At 55.2% G+C, this 17618-nt stretch overlaps 1 protein-coding gene across 1 annotated transcript in view; it reads left to right on the forward strand.

Moving 5' to 3' along the window:
- Positions 1-1342: 1342 nt before the first annotated feature.
- The window catches only part of LOC101639418 (zinc finger protein 205), a 21567-nt gene continuing 5291 nt past the window's right edge, over positions 1343-17618 (forward strand). The window contains exons 1-8 of the mRNA XM_045286036.1: positions 1343-1540; positions 1940-2059; positions 3899-4109; positions 4345-4436; positions 4675-4795; positions 6760-6870; positions 7111-8174; positions 11771-12004. Of these exons, the coding sequence (XP_045141971.1) occupies positions 2000-2059; positions 3899-4109; positions 4345-4436; positions 4675-4795; positions 6760-6870; positions 7111-8174; positions 11771-12004 (1893 nt within the window). The 5' untranslated portion in view covers positions 1343-1540; positions 1940-1999. The remainder of the gene's footprint in view (positions 1541-1939; positions 2060-3898; positions 4110-4344; positions 4437-4674; positions 4796-6759; positions 6871-7110; positions 8175-11770; positions 12005-17618) is intronic.

Genomic DNA, 17618 nt, shown 5'->3' on the forward strand with positions numbered 1-17618 from the left:
TGCATTCTCCACGATAGACTCTTCCCACTTCTCCCTGGGTCCCGATTCCCTCTGGCCTTCCTTCTCATCCCTGCCTGCCTCTGAGCTTCCTCCCTTGGCAAATGCTGCCCGTTTAGTGGCAAATGGCTGGTTGTTTCAAGGAGTGTGACGCGGGTGTAATGGTTCACCTTACAGGACCTGTCTACCTCTTGATTTGTCTTGCTTGGATCCACAGTCAATGCTCATGGGAGCAGCAGGCAGGAGATCCATGCAGGAAGCATCGCCCTGGGTAAACCTGCTGCTGAAAAACAAGGATGTTCCTTTGGGGACTGACCCAAGCCCCGGGACGATCTTCACTCATCTCCTGTGCATGTGAATGTGGGAGGTTGGCTAAGAAAGGCCAGTGAAGCACGATGCATTTGAACTATGATGCTGCCAAAGAATCCTGAAAGTACTGTGGCCCAAAGGACAGACACATCCATCCTGGGAGAAAGCAGTGCAGCCAGCGTGTCCCCTAGAGGCCAGGCCAGCAGCACTTCACCTCACAGACTTTGTGCTTGTCGTCAGGAGAGACCAATCCCTGGAGAAGGACCTCCTGCTTGGTAAAGGGGGGCAGCGGACGACATGGAGCCCCTGGACAAGATGGACGGCCCCCAGAGATGGCTCCAGCGAAGAACCACTGTGAAGATGGTGTGGCTGGGCAGTGCTTCCTCCTGGGGTGCACGGGCGGCAGGCACTTAGCAACCCCATTGTCTGCAGGGGTGACTTTCCCTTTGTAGGCCTCTTGTTTGGCTGAACGTTGAACCATGGGGCTGGGGGATGGGGGTGGGTGGTGGGGATGGGCTTGAAGGCGGACTTAGGGCATCCTGAATAAGGAGTGATCACTTTAGCATCTTGGAAGAACTTCTGAAGCTCTGGGTACTGCAAAGGAGGGTCCTGTCCCCTGCACGCAGTGGGGTGCCAACAAAAAAAAAACGGAGCAGGAGGTGGCCCTGCTAGTCACCTTTTCCCACCATTACCCCGACCAGGCTCTCTTGGAACTAACAGATGCTTGGGCGGCGTCCGCACGTTGGCGTCCCATTTGCCTTTGTTGGCGTCCCTGTTTGGGAAGCACAGCTGGCCTTCTGAATCGGCCACGCCGACCAGGGAGTCACCTCCGGGGGCCGAGAGCGCTGCAGCCGGGCTCAGACCCCAGCGGGCCGGAACCTTGAAGATGGGAACCCTGGTAATTTGCAGCTGTGTGGGGACTGGGATCTGGGAGGGACTTCCTGTTGTCCCTAATCCCAGTCTCCACCCGGCTCCCTGCACCCGCCAGGTGCAGGCTGCAGAGACCCCCCTTCCCTTCCCGGAGGTGGTGGGGCAGCGCCTGAGGTGCCCCCTCTGCCCCCTGCGCTTCGGTGGGCAGGGCCGCAAGGGGAGCGCCTGGGTCCCCAGGGGCGGCTGCAGCAAGGGCTGGGGTCAAAGCTGGACAGCTTCGGGCTGTCAGAGAGAGAGAAGGGCCCTGGATCGAGGCCAGGGAAGGACAAGGACGTCGGACACTGTCCCCTGGGACCTCAAGCAGGTTGGCCACCTGGGACCCTGGGGTGGAGACACAGCTGGGAGCAGGTAGGATGATGGCTGGACTCGTAAGTGGGCGGAGAGTCACGCCGAGTTCGAGCGCACGGCAGGGGGACCAGCACCTGTTTGGTGGGGTGTCAGTGGAGCGCTCTGCTCTGGGGACAGAGGTGCAGGTTCAGCACAGGTGGGTGGGGCTCCAGCTGCAGCTACAAAGCTTTCGAATCTTTGGAGAACTTCTGAAGCGCTGAGTACTGGAAAGGATGGTCCTGCCCCCTGCCCGCAATGGGGTGCAAATACAAAAGGAACGGAACCACACAGATAGCAGGGGCGGGACACCCCATGGAGTGGGGGAAGCATGGGGGTTTCTTAGGGCCCCTCTGCTGATGTCTTGCTGCTCTTCCAGGGCCTTGGCAAGGACAAGAGGGAGACCACTCAGCTGAGCTTTCTAGCTCTGAGATAGAAAATGTCCGTGGACTGCAGAGGGAGAGTCCTGGCTACCCAGGACCCAGAGGGAGCCCAAGAGGTATGGCTGGGGCTGGGGAGGGAGGAAGGGAGTTGGCGTGCAGTCACCTTCTGAGGGGTCCCCAGGCTGTGACCCTTTCTGGAGGCAGACTGCCACATCTTTCTCCAGAGGAGCAGCGGGGGAGTTCCAGGGGAGCCCAGAAGCTCTGCGGAGTCCCCATCACCAGGGAGCTTCAGTGGGAATGGGAGGGAGCGTTACCGAGAAGGTGGCATGATGGGAAATAACTCCCACTTGGGATTCCACTTCTGAACACAGCTTGGCTGAATTCAGGTAGCAAGGAGCCCAGTAAGGTTCTACTGGGGAAGTTTGCTCCCCAAACAGTGCTCAACGCACCCAGGAAAAACACACACTACTCATCTCTGTCTGGGACCATGCCTGCTCGTCTCCCTGGGTCTGAACCCCCAACCTCCCCGGAGCCTCTGGGGTATATGTAATTACAGCCTGCAGAAGGGCTGAGCTTTGAGTCCCAATAGGGTGAGTCAGGTGCATGACCCTAGGCAAGTCCCCTGGTCTCTTGGAACCTGGGGTGTCATCTGTGAAGTGGGGGGACGTGTCTGCTGTGCCCGCCTGTCTGTCTCATCTGGTCCTTGTGAAGTGGGAAGGAGAAAGTGGACCTGGATGTCCTCTGGAACCCGTTCATCAGCCCGGGGCTGTAAAAGAGCAATCCCTGTGAACAAAGCAGGAGGAGTCCTGGTGGCATAGTGATGACTTGTTGGGCTACTAGCCGCTAGGCCAGCAGTTCAAAACCACCAGCTGCTCCCTGGGAGAAAGATGAGGCTTTCTACTCCCATAAAGAGTTACAGTCTTCGAAACTGACAGGAGCTATTTTACCCTGTCCCACAGGGTCTCTGTGAGTTGGTATTGACTCGATGGCTTTGGCTTTGGTTTGGGTAAACAAAATCCCCACCACAGCCAGACCTCCTCCAGAGAGACCCAGGTCCTCTTGCTGGCTGGTGCCAGTGGATGTGGACAGCAGCCGAAGTGGAGCATGAGTTGTACCCTGTTCCTAGCCCCACGGTAAATTGCCCATCCCGAGTGGCCGTGTAGGGATGTCCCTCTGCCTTGCCCGCCCAGACCTCACAGACCACGTTCTCCACCACTGACCGGCCTCATGCACTCACCGACTGCCTCGGTGTGGTCGCGACCAGCCCTGCTCTGCATGTCTCCAGAACTTTCATGAGCAGGTGTCCTCACACCGCCCTGTGCAGGAGGCAGAGCAGCTGCATCTCAGGCAGGCGGCCTGGTGGCACCCAGGGCTCCCACCCACCCGATCAGCCAACACAGGCCGGGGGCTGGAGCGGGAGGGGCGTGTGGCCACAGCCTTGGGCTGACCAGCAGGCCGTGTCTATCCTGTGGGATGATGTGGCCTCGCCAGAGGTCTCCCCACCCAGCCCACTGCCATCCGGTCGTCTCCAATCCCTAGTGGTCATCTCCAGGGTTTCCCGGATGGCAGAGCTTCACGAGAGCAGGCTCGTGAAGGCTCACCAGCCTTGTGGTGAGAGGCAAAGCACTTCATCGAGCGCACCACCAGGGCTCCTTGAGGGGCCTCCCCAGGCCTCCGGAAATGAGTTAGCTCTTGAGGGAGTTACTCTTCTCTGCACAAAAATGCCAAGGTAGGATAAAATGGGGAGCAGGAAGGAGGACCCTGGGTCCCAGGGGGACTGACTAAGGCCCTGCTCCCGAAGGACTGAGCGAGGCACCATCGGCGCCACCGGTGCTGCCCTTGGATCAGGTATGTGTCCCGACACCTGCGGTTTCTGCTGCTGTGGGCAGTGCTGCCGGGCAGAGCTGGGGAGGACTCTTCCTGCCTGGTGCTGACCTGGCAGGGCTGTCTCCTAGGTGCCAGGTCACCAGCATCCTAGTGGCGAGAAGCTTTCCGGGTCAGAGAAGACGGTGCCTTTGGGAGCAGCCCGGGAGTCACCTCTTATCAAGATGGAAGCTGAAGGGCAACACCCTCGGCCGGTGTCGTCGCCAGAAGAGACTCTGCGCACTCGGGGGTGGGACCCCCTGAGCCATGGTCCCAAGGAGAAGGCTCTTCTGCCAGGCGGAGGTGAGGGGAGGCGGGGGCAAGCAGAAAGGCAGTGGCTCAAAGCCAGGACCATGGTTGCCTCCCCCTACCTGGCAGCGGTCTCCTCTTGCGGCCTCAGAGTGCAATGTCCTGAACTGAGGCCCAGGGGAGGTGGAGTTGGAGGGGCCCTGGAGGTCCCAGAGGCCAGGGCTGGGCTGCATGGGGGTAGCAGGACCCAGCATGGGAGCTGGCCCCTAAGGACCCTCTTCTCCTCCAGCCCACCCTTCCTTGAAGGCCCCAGCCATTTCCTGGGAGGGGAGAACCCGAGACCGCCAGATGGCTGCAGCGCTCCTCACCGCCTGGTCCCAGGTGAGTGGTCCCTCTGCCCTGAGCTCAGGAGGGTCCCCCTCCCTGCTGTATGGTGGGTGCCCTGCCCCTGCTCGCTGCCTTGTGAAGGCCCGAGCCACCCACCTGCCCCGAGGAGCTGGCACACTGCGTCATACCCCCTGCAGGGCATCTGGGCGCTCACCATTCATCATGGTGCCCTCTTGTCCCTCCCTTGGTCCCTCTGCTGTGGACAGTGATGTGATGGCATCTGTTGTTTCAGATGCCAGTGACCTTTGAGGATGTGGCTTTGTACCTCTCCCGGGAGGAGTGGGGCCACATGGACCACGCGCAACAGAGCTTCAACAGGGAAGTCCTGCAGAAGAGGAATGAGCTGACCTTGGGTGAGCAGCCTCAGGGACATCCGGCTTCCCTTCAGCGTTGTTTATCTGGAAGGCTGTCTTGTAGGACTTTCTGGATTGATGAAAAGGTTGTTCAGCTGCACTAATACGGTAGCTATTGGCCAGATGTGGCTGTTGTGCTCATGAAATTTACCCAGAGCAACTGGGTGTTTAATTGCATTCGATGGTCATCAGTTCTAGGTGAGGTTTCAGTAGCCAGAGGCTACAGCATTGGGCAATGCCAATGAAGGGGGGTGGGGGAGGACAGTTCCCAGTGCTGATTTCATCCTGTATTCCCACCATCCTCCTGGAAGCTCCCATTACAGAGGTGTTTAAGCAGAAAGCCTGGGCCCGAGGTTTGGGGGCTGCCTGGCTTGGATGAGAATGGCCCTGGTTAACGACCCCACACCTGTGTTTCTGTTCTCTTTCCAGAGGGCCTCTGTTTTCCTAAACTCTACTTTCCAGGGAGGATTTCATCAGGTTTATGGAGGATTCAGAGCATGAATGCTTTCATCTGCCCATCTACCCACCCGTCCATTCTTCTATCCATCCATCTATCCATCCGTCTATCTATCCACCCACCTATCCACCCATATATTTACTCTTCCATCCATCCACCCATCCACTAATCTACTCATCCACTCACTTTTCTATCCATCACCCACCCACACATCCATCCACTCTTCTATCCACCTACACATCCATTCATCCACCCAGCCAGCCATCTATCGATACCCAGGAAGGCTGGCTGGATCTGGTAGGCTTGGTACCCTTCAGTTGGGTGGGCTGTGGTCCTACATATCCTTGTAGTTCTGACAGGTCCTAGACTCACAGCTGCTGTCCACTCACCCCTTACATGACCTCAGCGGTGTTCCCAACACATTAACATTCTAGCAAGCCTCGGCAAGTCCTGGAAAGATCACCGAGCCTTGGCACTCCTGAGGGCCTCACACTACACCTTAACCTCCTAACCCTCCCGCTACTTGATTGAGCTAACCATAGAAATTGCTTCCGAAGAGTAATACACTCCTTGCCAAAAGGGATTGAAGGAATGTTTTCCTTATAGTTCAAATATCCACCACAAAACACACACCCATTAAACAGCTTCTACATATGTAACTCCAGGACATCGTTTATAATCTTTAAGTCTGCAATCACGCTGTCTTCAAAATGGTACATATGTAGTGATTTAGGTGAAAGTTTCAGAGCAATTGGTTTTCTATTCAGCATTCCATGCCCATTTTGTGACGTTGTCTGCAGTCCCCACAGTGCAACAGCACTCCCCATTTCCACCCTGTTCCCTTTGCCCTTTCCTGCCCCTTCCTGCCTTCTAAGCTTTATCCCTGGGCAAATGCTGCCCATTTGATCTCAGAGGTTGGCTGTTTTGGGGGTTGTGTACCTCCCTAGTGAGGCTGTCTCTCCTTTGGCTGAAAGTCCAGCCATGGGGTGAGATCAGTTCTGGACCTGACTGGTGTCTAAGGGCCATAGACTTGAGGGTTCCACCAGTCTCTATCAGACCAGGAAGCCTGTTTTTCGGCTTTTTATGATTTTGAGTTTCCACATCTTTTCCCCACTCTACCCAGGACCTCCTTTGGGGTTCCTTTCTGAGTGGTGGGCAGTGGTCGCCTGGCACCCTCTTGTTCTTCCGGCCTGGGGGTCCTGGAGACTGGGAGTCACGTGCCCCATTTGTTCACTGGACTAGCTGCTTCCTTGCGTCTTGGATGTTCTTCACTCTGTGCTCTGGACAGGGAGGCTTTCGATTCTTTCCTAAATCACTCCACCATCCTGGACAAGAACTCAGTGCTCCTTAAGCACAAACTCTTTGCAAAGTGCCTCTTTGTGCCTACTGTTCTACCCTAGCTTCCCAATCATACCCAAGTCCTCCCCTGTTTGCCCCATCCCTTGTGGGGGGTGCTTGTCTGGAGCTGGGCGGTCCAGTAGCTGAGCCTGAGTCTCTCTCCCGCTAGGCTTTCCCATCAGCAGGCCTCTGTGGGCCTCCCAAGGGCAGGGGAAGGGCGAGGCCTCCATCGAGGGACTGCAGAGAGGAGATGAGGAGGAGAAGACACCTGAGTGTACAGGTGAGGTCAGGGGAGTCCGGGGGCATTGGGGGGGGGCGGGGGGGCACTGTCATTCCCAGGACACCACCATCCACAGGCTGTCCCTGGACTGGCCACTGTTGCCCTGCTTTGTAGAGCGTGGCTCTCCCTCCCAGGGGGCCTGTTTTTTCTTGGCCTTTCTTATCTCCCAGAACCAGCCCCACACTTAGCTTGGCTTCCCTCTTCCCCTTGGGCCCCTCACGGGACACCCTCTTTTCCCAGAAGTCGTGGAGGTGGGCACAGAGGCCTCTGCCCCAGCCACCCTTGGGGACATGAAGCCCTTCAGAACCCTGGCGCACAGAGCCCCAGAGGATGCCCTGCAGTCTGGGCAGGTGGCAGGCGGCAGCCTGGGCTCAGGACAGGCTGAGGCCGAGGGGCCACCCGGGCCTCAGGAACAGAGACAGCCACAGACAGCCTCGCTGGCCTGCCGGGCTCCAGAGACCCAGCCGGGCGGCTCCCGGGAGCGGCTCAGCCAGAAGGAGGGCGGGCCTGCCACTGGCGCCCAGAGCAGCGCAGAGGGCCTGGCTGCGGAGGGCGATGGCAGCAAGAAGACCTACCGGTGCGAGCAGTGCGGCAAAGCCTTCAGCTGGCATTCGCACCTGGTGACGCACAGGCGCACGCACACGGGCGAGAAGCCCTACGCCTGCACGGACTGCGGCAAGCGCTTCGGCCGCAGCTCGCACCTCATCCAGCACCAGATCATCCACACGGGCGAGAAGCCCTACACGTGCCCGGCCTGCTGGAAGAGTTTCAGCCACCACTCGACGCTCATCCAGCACCAGCGCATCCACACCGGCGAGAAGCCCTACGTGTGCGACCGCTGCGCCAAGCGCTTCACGCGCCGCTCGGACCTGGTCACCCACCAGGGCACCCACACGGGCGCCAAGCCCCACAAGTGCCCGGTCTGCAGCAAGTGCTTCACGCAGAGCTCGGCCCTGGTCACCCACCAGCGCACCCACACGGGCGTCAAGCCCTACCCCTGCCCCGAGTGCGGCAAGTGCTTCAGCCAGCGCTCTAACCTCATCGCCCACAACCGCACCCACACGGGCGAGAAACCCTACCACTGCCTGGACTGCGGCAAGAGCTTCAGCCACAGCTCCCACCTGACTGCCCACCAGCGCACCCACCGCGGTGTCAGGCCCTACGCCTGCCCGCTGTGTGGCAAGAGCTTCAGCCGCCGCTCCAACCTGCACCGGCACGAGAAGATCCACACCTCGGGGACCAAGGCTCTGGCCATGCTGATGCTGGGGGCGGCGGCGGCGGGGGCCCTGGCGGCACCCCCACCCGCGCCCACTTAGGGGGCCGGAGAGGGGGTTAGGAAGCCAAGGAGAAGGGCAGCAGTCCGGGAGCCAGGAGCGCCTGGGAAGGGAGGTGGGAGGCGGCTGGCATGGGGTGGGGCATGGCATCTTGGGAGGAGAGGCACCAGAGGGACCAGCTCCTCAGCTGCAAATTAAAGGCCTTGGAATTGAAGGGATGGCCCGCAGCTCCGTCTCATGGGCCCTGCGGGGACATGGAGCATGGGGACACCTGCCTGGCCACAGGTCTTCGCTCAGGAACCCCTGGGCCACACTTCCGGGACCGTCTGACAAAGTCCAGCCCAGAATGTTGGCGGTGTGAAGTCCATCCGCGGCTGAGCTATCTGGGCGCACAGGCTTCCCATGGGAGGCTGGAATTGTGGACTCCGGCAGGGCTGTCGTGGCTCCCGTCCCCTTCACCCTGGGAGTGTTGCATCTCCCTTGGCTCCTGGGGATGCGTGGGGCAGGGATGTGCCATCTTGGAAACTCCGGTTTCAATGTATGTCACCCCTCGCCCACCTTTCCGCCTGGTTCCCGGGATCCAGTTGTTTGGGCGCTCTCCGTCTGCGTCCACCATGGCCTTGACCACATCCAGGGGGCAGTCCCCACTGCTGGTCCATTGCTGCCTGGTGTGTGCTTTCTCCTCCACTTCTCACTCTGCCTCCTCACGTCTCCTCTTGTCATTTGCCCACCCAACCCTGCCTGTTTCCCGAGTCTTCCCTCCGGGTTTCCACCTCTGCATCTTCCGGTTTCCGAACTCTACCTTCCTTCCCCGGGAGCAGCTGCTGCTCATCCCTGATGCGTGGCTCTAGTCCCAAGACCCGCTTGCCTGTTGACCTGGAGACCTCCGCACCAGAGAAGCCATTGTGGCCCCACCTGCGTCTGTGGGTCATAGGGTCAGAGGATACACATTTCTGGTGGAAAGTTCAGATCATAGGATAACCTGGTTGACCATCGTCCTGCATCCAGGCTTTGCTGAGGCTCAGTCAGTCAAACAAATCAGTTGCCACTGTGTCAATTAGAATTCATAATGATCCTATAGAGCTGAGCAGAACTGTCCCATAGGGTTTCCAAGGCTAAGCTTAGTCTTCACAGAAGTAGACTTCCGCATCTTTCTCCACTGGACCAGCTAAGGGCCACCGATCTTTCAGATACAGCAGAGCACCGGTCCCTTGTACCATCAGGGCTGCTAAGGTTCAGTAGTGAGCCAAAAGATTATTTCTGAAAAGGAGAGTAGTAATCAGTAGAGGATGGTGTGGTTTTGATTCAAAATTCTCAGGGTCTATGTTAGATTCAAGGACCATTAAATCAGCTGGGTCATATGACCCCAAGGAAGAACAAGCCCATTCAAAAGTGGCAAATCTTTAGATCATTCAGCAAATGGGGTTACTCAGGTTGTCCTGTAGAGAGGTCAACAAACAACAGTCATGTGAGTGAGCCCCTTGCCAGTGTATCATAGAAACAATTTGTATTACTGAGGATTAAATTTGAGACTGCTCCGTCACGTACCTGCAATTTACCCCATTTAGATAGACTGTACCAAATGAAAGCTGGTTTATAGATGAACATGGGAAATAACTGTCAGTTCGAAAGAGATTATTTTGCCTTTAAGGTTGCAGTCTTAATTATTCAACATCAGAGTTTACAACCTGAACTTTGTAAATTGACTGAAATACCCTGTATGGGCCCGGAGTAGCTTGAATCATGCCCCTCCCCACAAATTACCAGGTGTAATCTCTGGAAGCATAAGGAATGTTATACAAAAAAAGAAATGTAGATGACTAATGATCGTGACACTGGAAGATTAGGCTGAGTTATTGGCAAACCGAAGCAAACTCACGGTGGAGTTGATTCCAACTCGGCTCTTATAGGGCTTCCCTATATGGTTTCCAAGGCTGTATATCTTTTCAAAGCAGACTGCTACATATTTCTCGCAGGGAGCAGTTGGCTTAAAGAGTAGCACTTTAGGTTAGCAGGTGAGCACCTACCCAATGTGCCACCAAAGCGCCTTTGGGTTATTGCTATGAAAGTCCCAGACTCTGCCACTGAGTAGATCTGTATCACGGCTACGTAGGACAGAACTGCTGCCCGATCCTGTGCCATCCTCACAATGATTGCTGTGTGAGTCCACTGGGGCAGCTGCCGTGTCAGTCCATGTCCTTGAGGAGCTTCCTCTTGGTAACCAATCCTCTGGGTTACCAATTATGGCCCCCTTCTCCAGGCACGGGTCCCTCCTCTCCACCATATGGAGCATGAAGTCTCCCCATCTTTACTTCCAAGAGCATCTGGCTGTCCATAGTATATTCAATATTTTCCTAGATAGAAGTGTTCATTCTCCCCGAAGTCTATGGCGATCACTATTCTTCATCAACACCATAATTCAAGTGAACTAGTTATTCCTCTTTGGAACTTGATTTTATGTATAAATGCTGAAAGGTAGAGATATTTCTCTTTTTTGGTAAAGACATTTCTCAGAGATGAGTGAGTCTGAAGATATATAAAGCTGGACTCCAGCTTTCTATGAAAAAATATATCCAAAAAGAAAAAAAATATTCCATAGATGTAGAGCTACAAGATCAAAGACTAGAATATGAACAGTGCTTCTCTCTGGGTTAAGAATATCTTTTGCTTTCATTCATTCAAGTACTTACTAAGTTCCAACTTTGTGCCAGGCACTACTTAGGTCAGCAGTTCTCAACCTGTGGGTCTCGACCCCTTTGGGGGTCAAATGACCCTTTCACAGGGGTCGCCCAATTCATAACAGTAGCAAAATTACAGTTATGAAGTAGCAATGAAAATCATTTTATGGTTGGAAGTCACCACAATATGAGGAACTGTATTAAAGGGTCGAGGCATTAGGGAGGTTGTGGACTGGGCTGTACAAAGTGTCTGCCCACATAGTTTATAGTCAAATAGGAGACAACTATTACACAAATATATGTGTGTACACACATATATTCTATCAGGTACTATCAGTTAAGTGATACATATTAGGAAGAAAATAGGGCAAGGTGACGACATGGTGGGGGCCCTGTTTACACAAAATTTGGTAACTTCTTTTTGAGGAATTGCATTTCAGAATACTGAGGGAGCTGGCCTCGTAGATTTCAAGATTTTTATCATATCGATGCATTCTTCCCTTTCCACACGATGCATGCAATTCTTACATAATCCAAGATGCAAAAACAAGAGAGCACTTTCAGAACGGGTAAGATACGGAGCCTCTAGTCTCAGAAGGTAGGTGTGGAGAAGGTAGGAGTTGAAAAGAGAACGGGCGTTTAGCGGATATGGCTAAACGCTCCCTCCCGGTTTAGACCTGGGACTGCTCCGCTCTCCTGTCTGCTGCTGGTGGACCATGGGGGTCCTTCCGGGTCAGCAGTCTCACTGGCCGGAGATGGCGGCTAGCAGCAGGTGGCTCTGCCCCCCTTGGATAACATCTCCGTTGTTGAGCTGTCCAGTCCACCTCCGACAACCCAACATGACGGCCCCTTAGGCTTCCCAGCTGTAATCATTACAGACACAGATCGCCATATCTTTTGTCCCCCGTTGGGTGGGTGCCAACTGCCCACTTGCCGCTAAAGACTTAGGGCGAGACGGAACCCAAGAAGGTGGAAACAGGCGTCCCGGGACCAAGCTCGAGGGCCTTCTCGGCCCTTGACCCGCTCCTAGGAGCAGACCCGGAACGTGGCGGAAGGAAGGGCCACCTAGCGCGTCCCTTCCGGCGAAGCAGCCACTCCTTGTGGCTGGAGCAGCAGTGTCTGCCCACCGTGCGAGGCTTTGACTTCCTCTGCGAGCCCCGCAAAGGAAAGAGGAGACGCAAGGTCTCCAAACCCCAAAGTTAGCGCTCCGGGATGGGTGCATGCGTGTGACGCAATACCAGTCTCTGCCTCCTGATTGGCTCACCTTGGGAATCCTCGCCGCCCATTGGCTGTTTCTCGAGGAGAAGGCGGGCTCGACAGCAAACGGCCTCCCGGCGCGTGCGGTCGTGAATGCTTGGTGTGCGCATGCGCCCCGCCGCCTCCCGGGATGCCCGCGAGCGTTTCCGGCGACGGAACTGGGGGCGCTTTGCGAGCGGAGGGTCCAGTCCCGAGGACCCCGGGGGCGCGTGCGGGGCTCCGGCTCGGGCGGGCACCCTGAGGTGGGGGCCAGAGGCGCGCACACCGTTGGGAAGTGCCAGGAGGAGTTCGGGGCGCCCCTGCTCGCTCGGCTGCTGGGGAGACACCCCAAGCGCCCCCGTCGCCCCTCGACTCGCTGCTGGGCGGGCGCGGGGCTCCGCCCGAGCTAACGTTCCCCGCTGCCGCCTCCGCTAAGTGACCCTGGTGAGTCCCCAGTTTCTCGGGAGGAGGAGGACTGCATTGGGGGCGTCGGAGATCAAAACTCACGGGTGCTCAGCATGCCCTAGGGAAGGTCTGTGGACCAGCGAAATGCATCCCTAGGGAACTGGCGCTCTCTGCTTCTTGGGAGCCTCCTGGCCCCAACCATGTAGGAAGGGTGCTAGGGAGGCGGTTCAGATGTCTCACTGTGAACAGACCGGGGAGCGGGGCCGGTCCCGCAGCCGCGAAGTGGGAGGCTTTCCTTCTGATCCTGGTTGGGGAAACTGGTGAAGGCTCTCCAGCCTTACATGTTTGGGCTTCCAGCCTACCGAGGGGCGCCTCCAGAAGTAGCCCTGGCATTTGTGACAGGCACGAAACCCAGTGGAACAGGTGCCCCTCGCGTGGAGCTACTGGTTTGCATTGTCTGAACGGTGGCTGTCTCCGTAATCCGTGTTACCCGGAAAGAAACCCCACAAGGGACCAGCTTCAACAAACAGGTGTTTTCTAACATTTTAGGAAGCTCCATTTTTCAAATGCAGGGCTCCAGGAGAAAGGGCTTTGTCTCCATTTGCTCTGGTGAAGGTTCTTGTCCCCTTTCTACCACTGTTTCTGGGAAACCTCTCTGTGTCTTTACTTACCTCAGTCATCCCCTGGTCTAGAAGGTTCTCAGCACGGGGACCCACTGATCCAAAGGACAGGCTCCACTCTCTTATAGTAATGAGGTCCCTGTTGGCACCTCTCCAGTTTTAGGTAAAAACTAATAAAGGCCACACCCCAGGAAACCCCCCCCCTTCAGGCCCATCAAGAGTTGTGAATACAGTAACTGTTTCATCCCATTTTTATCCCCTTACATCGGATTAGCTGTTCACATCCGATCACATCATGAGGGATGATCCCAACATGATATAACTGATAATCTAGATTGACACATATTTGGGGGGGACATCCCTCTGTGACAGCAACAGCAGCAACATGTATGTGTATATTGTCCCAGGTATCCTTCCCCTTTTCCATCTCTCCTCCAAAAACAGATCTTTTAAGGAAAATCCACTGTACAGACCATTGAGGATGATTGGGAAGAGTAGCAATTTAAGGAACAAGTGCATGTCAGACATTCTGAACTGAAAACAAATGACAAACTCACTACCATCGAGCTGACTCCAATGCATAAGGACCCCGTAGGACAGGGTAGAACTGCCCTGTGGTTTCTGGGACTGTCACTTTTGGTGGGAGTTGAAAGCCTTGTCTTCTCGTGGTAGTTTCAAACTGCTGACCTTGCAGTTAGCAGTCCACCCACTATGCCACCCAGGGATCCCTACCTTCAGAGCACCTTTTGGCTAAATGGCTTAGATTTATGTCTGTGATGGATGAGACTATCTCAGAAAATTATGTGTGGAACTTGAACATTCTCAGATTTCAGGAAGAAAATATAGTACCCCAACTCCAGCAGCATATGGGGCCACCGTCAGTAGTGAAACAGGTCCATCACAATCATTTATTGACAGGTAACATATAGTTAAAGTGAGGGAGTAGGGACTCCATGGGACTGCCTTGTTTTCACTGGATTTCCCAGGCTCCTCTTTGTCAGTGCAGTCTTGCCTCTTCCTGAGTGATCGCTGTAGTAGAATATATTTGAGCTTTCTGTCTCTGACCAATTTCTGGCTAGCACAGGTTTTCCTCTCCGTTCAGGAAACACACATATCCTAAGTCCAGCTTGATGAGTTTTTAGAGCCGAACACCAGTGAGATTTCTGTCCCCAAGGTACATGACCATTTACATTAAGGGTGATGAACAAAGACTGTTTATGTTCTCATTTGATTTTTTATTGTAATGCATTTGTTTTTTTCTCTTCTTTTTAAAAAAATTAATTGGGAGTTAATACATGTATCATTCCATAGTTCAGTCATGCCAAGGAGAATTGTATAATTGCTACTGCAGTTTCCAGACATTCTTTTTCTTCCTGGACTCATTGACATGTCTCCCTTTTATGTCCCTCCCCATCACTATACCTACCCCCCCAAAACAAACAAACAAACAAACAAACAAACCCAAACCTTACTCTACTTTCTGTCCCTGTAGGTTTATCAATCCTGGGTTTCATAGACCGAAACACAGAACAACATATAATGCAACTTCAAGAGGGTGACCTTCAATAATACAACACCTCTGAGGTACACCCTAATATGAACAAACAAATAAAAAATACAGAAAATGTTGAAAACCAGATCAGGTCCAGCGTGCGTGGTGGGGCGAGGTGGGAGTGGGGCGGGGAGTCAATTGACAAAGTTTTAATTGTTGCAGTCAGATTTCTGCCTCTGATCTTCTACACTCATCTCTCCAGTGCACTCTGTTTAGTACCCACTTTCCTCTTATCCCTCAATTGAGGCTAGAGGGAGTTCCCTGGAGGCTTATTTCCTATGTGATCACCACAACTGAATCTTGGGCTCCCAATATTCCCATTTCAGAAGGTCAGAAAGGGCCGACAAATGAGTTAGCTTAGGTTTGGCTGTCCATCAGGCCTGGGAAAAGACCAGGACAGGACAGGGGTTTCAGAGCTGAGGCTGAGGGGCGGGCTGCTGGTCTGGGTTAGAAGGACAGTCACATTCAAGCTGAGACTAAGGGGGCTTTGGTGTGTCAAGGGCTGACAGACAGAGTCCTAGGAGAAGGGTGGTAGCCCCGTCGGTCGATCTTAGCGTCATGCTGAGCAGCAGGTAGCGCCCAGGCTGTGGGTGGCAATGTGCCCCACCCACCCCCACCCCCGGCTCTAGGGAATGGTTCCTCCCAGCTATTGAGGGCACAAGTCATCCTTCTGTTAAAAAGAAGGTGCACTGAAGAGACGTAGGCAAAAAGTGCTAAGAAAAGAAGTCTGTTTCTGGGTGGGTGGTGGTTGGGGGCTTCTGAGCCCTTAAGGACTGGGACTGGCTGCTGCGACAGTCATGAGGGACCCATTTAAACAGCGTTGAAATGACAAGTCCGTGTCCACAAGACCACTGTGGTGCAGTGAATTACTTGAGGTGGCGCTTCTAGCCATAGTCGGTATAAGACATTTTTTCCTGATGGGTCTGCGTAAGATAACGGGCAGGATGATGCTCATAGGGGATATGGTTCAAGTGTGAGTGATCGTTTACCAGTGTTAGTTGTGAGTGTGAAAACTTGGGGCTCTAAGGAGCATGGGGATTGGTCGATGGTTTTGCCATCCTACTGGTATACAAAGAACCCTCTCAGAAACAGGAGAGAGGATTGCACCACCAGCCAGAGAAAAGAGCCAAGACTGGAGCACATCCTCAGGACCCAAGATTCCTACGTGGTGGCGTGTCCTGATCCAGAAGACGGCTGTGCCCACAGAGGAGTGGCAGCTGCAGACCCAAGAGCAGAAGGCAGCAGAAATGCCTTCAGGCAGGCGTGGGCGCCTCCAGCCACTTAGTTGGGGCGCTGAAACTGAGCACCTTATGGTGGAGTGGAATGCCTTACAGGCATTAGCAGCAGCACTGAAAGAAAGTTGTAACATTGCCCAAGCAGGGCAAAGGTCAAGAGGCTGAAGACCAGAGAGGAAGAAGCCTGCCCTTGGACATGTCTGAGAAGAGACTGTCCTGACCAGAGAACTGTATCCTGAGCATTTCTGATCCTGAGATGTAACCTGTGGACTCCCTGGATAAGCCCTGCCCTCGAGAGTGTGGTCTGTGAGTTCTCTGCGGCCTGGCAGAGAGGGAGAGTGCTATGAGAAGACGGGGGTGGCAGAATTAGTAAGGAAGGGTGGGGGCATAGAGATCGGCCTGGAGCAGCTGATTGCGTTGCCAGTGATTCTCTCCCCTTGGGAAGGCAGAGGTCAGCTGGGACTCCTCACAACCCCTTTGACAAGCACTCCGGGAAGAGGCCCTGAGGGGCACCCCTGGCTCAGATGAGAGCTGCTTAGGGCTGACAGTTGGGGTTGGAGGTCTGGCTTCTGCCCCCCACCCCAACTTTGGAATCTTTTCCTCATGCTCCTGGCAAGATGTGAAGAAGAGGGGTTGACAGTAAGCAGGCTTAGAGAGGACCCTGGGAAGCCCGTGGTGCTGAGGTGGGCATGACCTGGCCCGAGAGGAATTTTCCATCTAACCAATCAGGGTCCAAGGAGAGGCCAGAGCAGTTAGTGTCACCCTCAAGCCTTTTCCTTCTCCACAGAGAGCTCCCAGTGCGCCTTCCAAACAGACCCAGGCCCCAAAGGCTTGAGGCTGAGTGATACCATTCCTACTACCCCCCACCTTCCAGAAACGGTAGCCTGGGCAACAGTGCAACCAACTGGGGGTCAGGTCCCCTTGAATGGATGTCTTTGTCCAGAAAGCCATGTGCCCTTAGGCGGCGTCTAGTCCCTCTGCACCTGTCTTCCTGAATCCATGGTCCCCCGGGAGACAGCATGGCACTGGGACATGAGGACTCCCTGGGACACAGCTGGCTTGACCTCGACTGCCAAGCAGAGGGTGGTGATTCTCACCCAACAGCGGCCCCACAGACGCAAGGCCTGGCACTCTGCTTCAGGCAAGGTGACAGGCCAGACAGCCCCACAGAGCAGCTGTTGCTGACCCATAGGGTTTCCCTGAGCTGGAACCAACTGGAGGACAACAGTCTCTCTTCTTTTTTTTTTTTTGTAGGGGGAGGGGAGAAGCGCCCAGCGCGCTACCCTCCCCCCAACAGTCTCTTTTCTGTGGGGAACACCCCCTCTGGGCCCCGGCACCTGTGCTGTGGGCAGGCTGGACACAACTGTGTCCTCTTCTGGGCTTTCCTGTCCTTGCTGGGAGAGTCAGATTCTCAAGAGCGCTTAGGGAGCAGAGGCCCAGAGTGGGGCCAGAGCTGCCCTGGGCTCCGGTGTGCGTTATCCTGACACCTTTGGTTGTTGTGTCTGCCGGCACCCCACCCCACCCCCACCGGTGCCGACAGGGCTGCCTCTCCTAGGTTCCAGGTCCCCATCATCCTTGTGGAGAGATGCTTTCCGAGTCAGAGGAGACGGTGCCTTTGGGAGCGGCTCAGGAGTCACCTCAGCCCAAGAAGGAGCCTGAAGAGCCACACCCCGAGGGGACATCCCAGGAGGAAGGGGCTCGCAGCACTCGGAAGTGGCCGCCCCTGAAGCGTGGCTCCAGGGAGAAGA

The sequence above is a fragment of the Echinops telfairi genome, unplaced genomic scaffold (assembly GCF_000313985.2).
Source record: "Echinops telfairi isolate 266 unplaced genomic scaffold, ASM31398v2 ScPeMD7_5;HRSCAF=22, whole genome shotgun sequence".
NCBI lineage: Eukaryota > Metazoa > Chordata > Mammalia > Afrosoricida > Tenrecidae > Echinops > Echinops telfairi.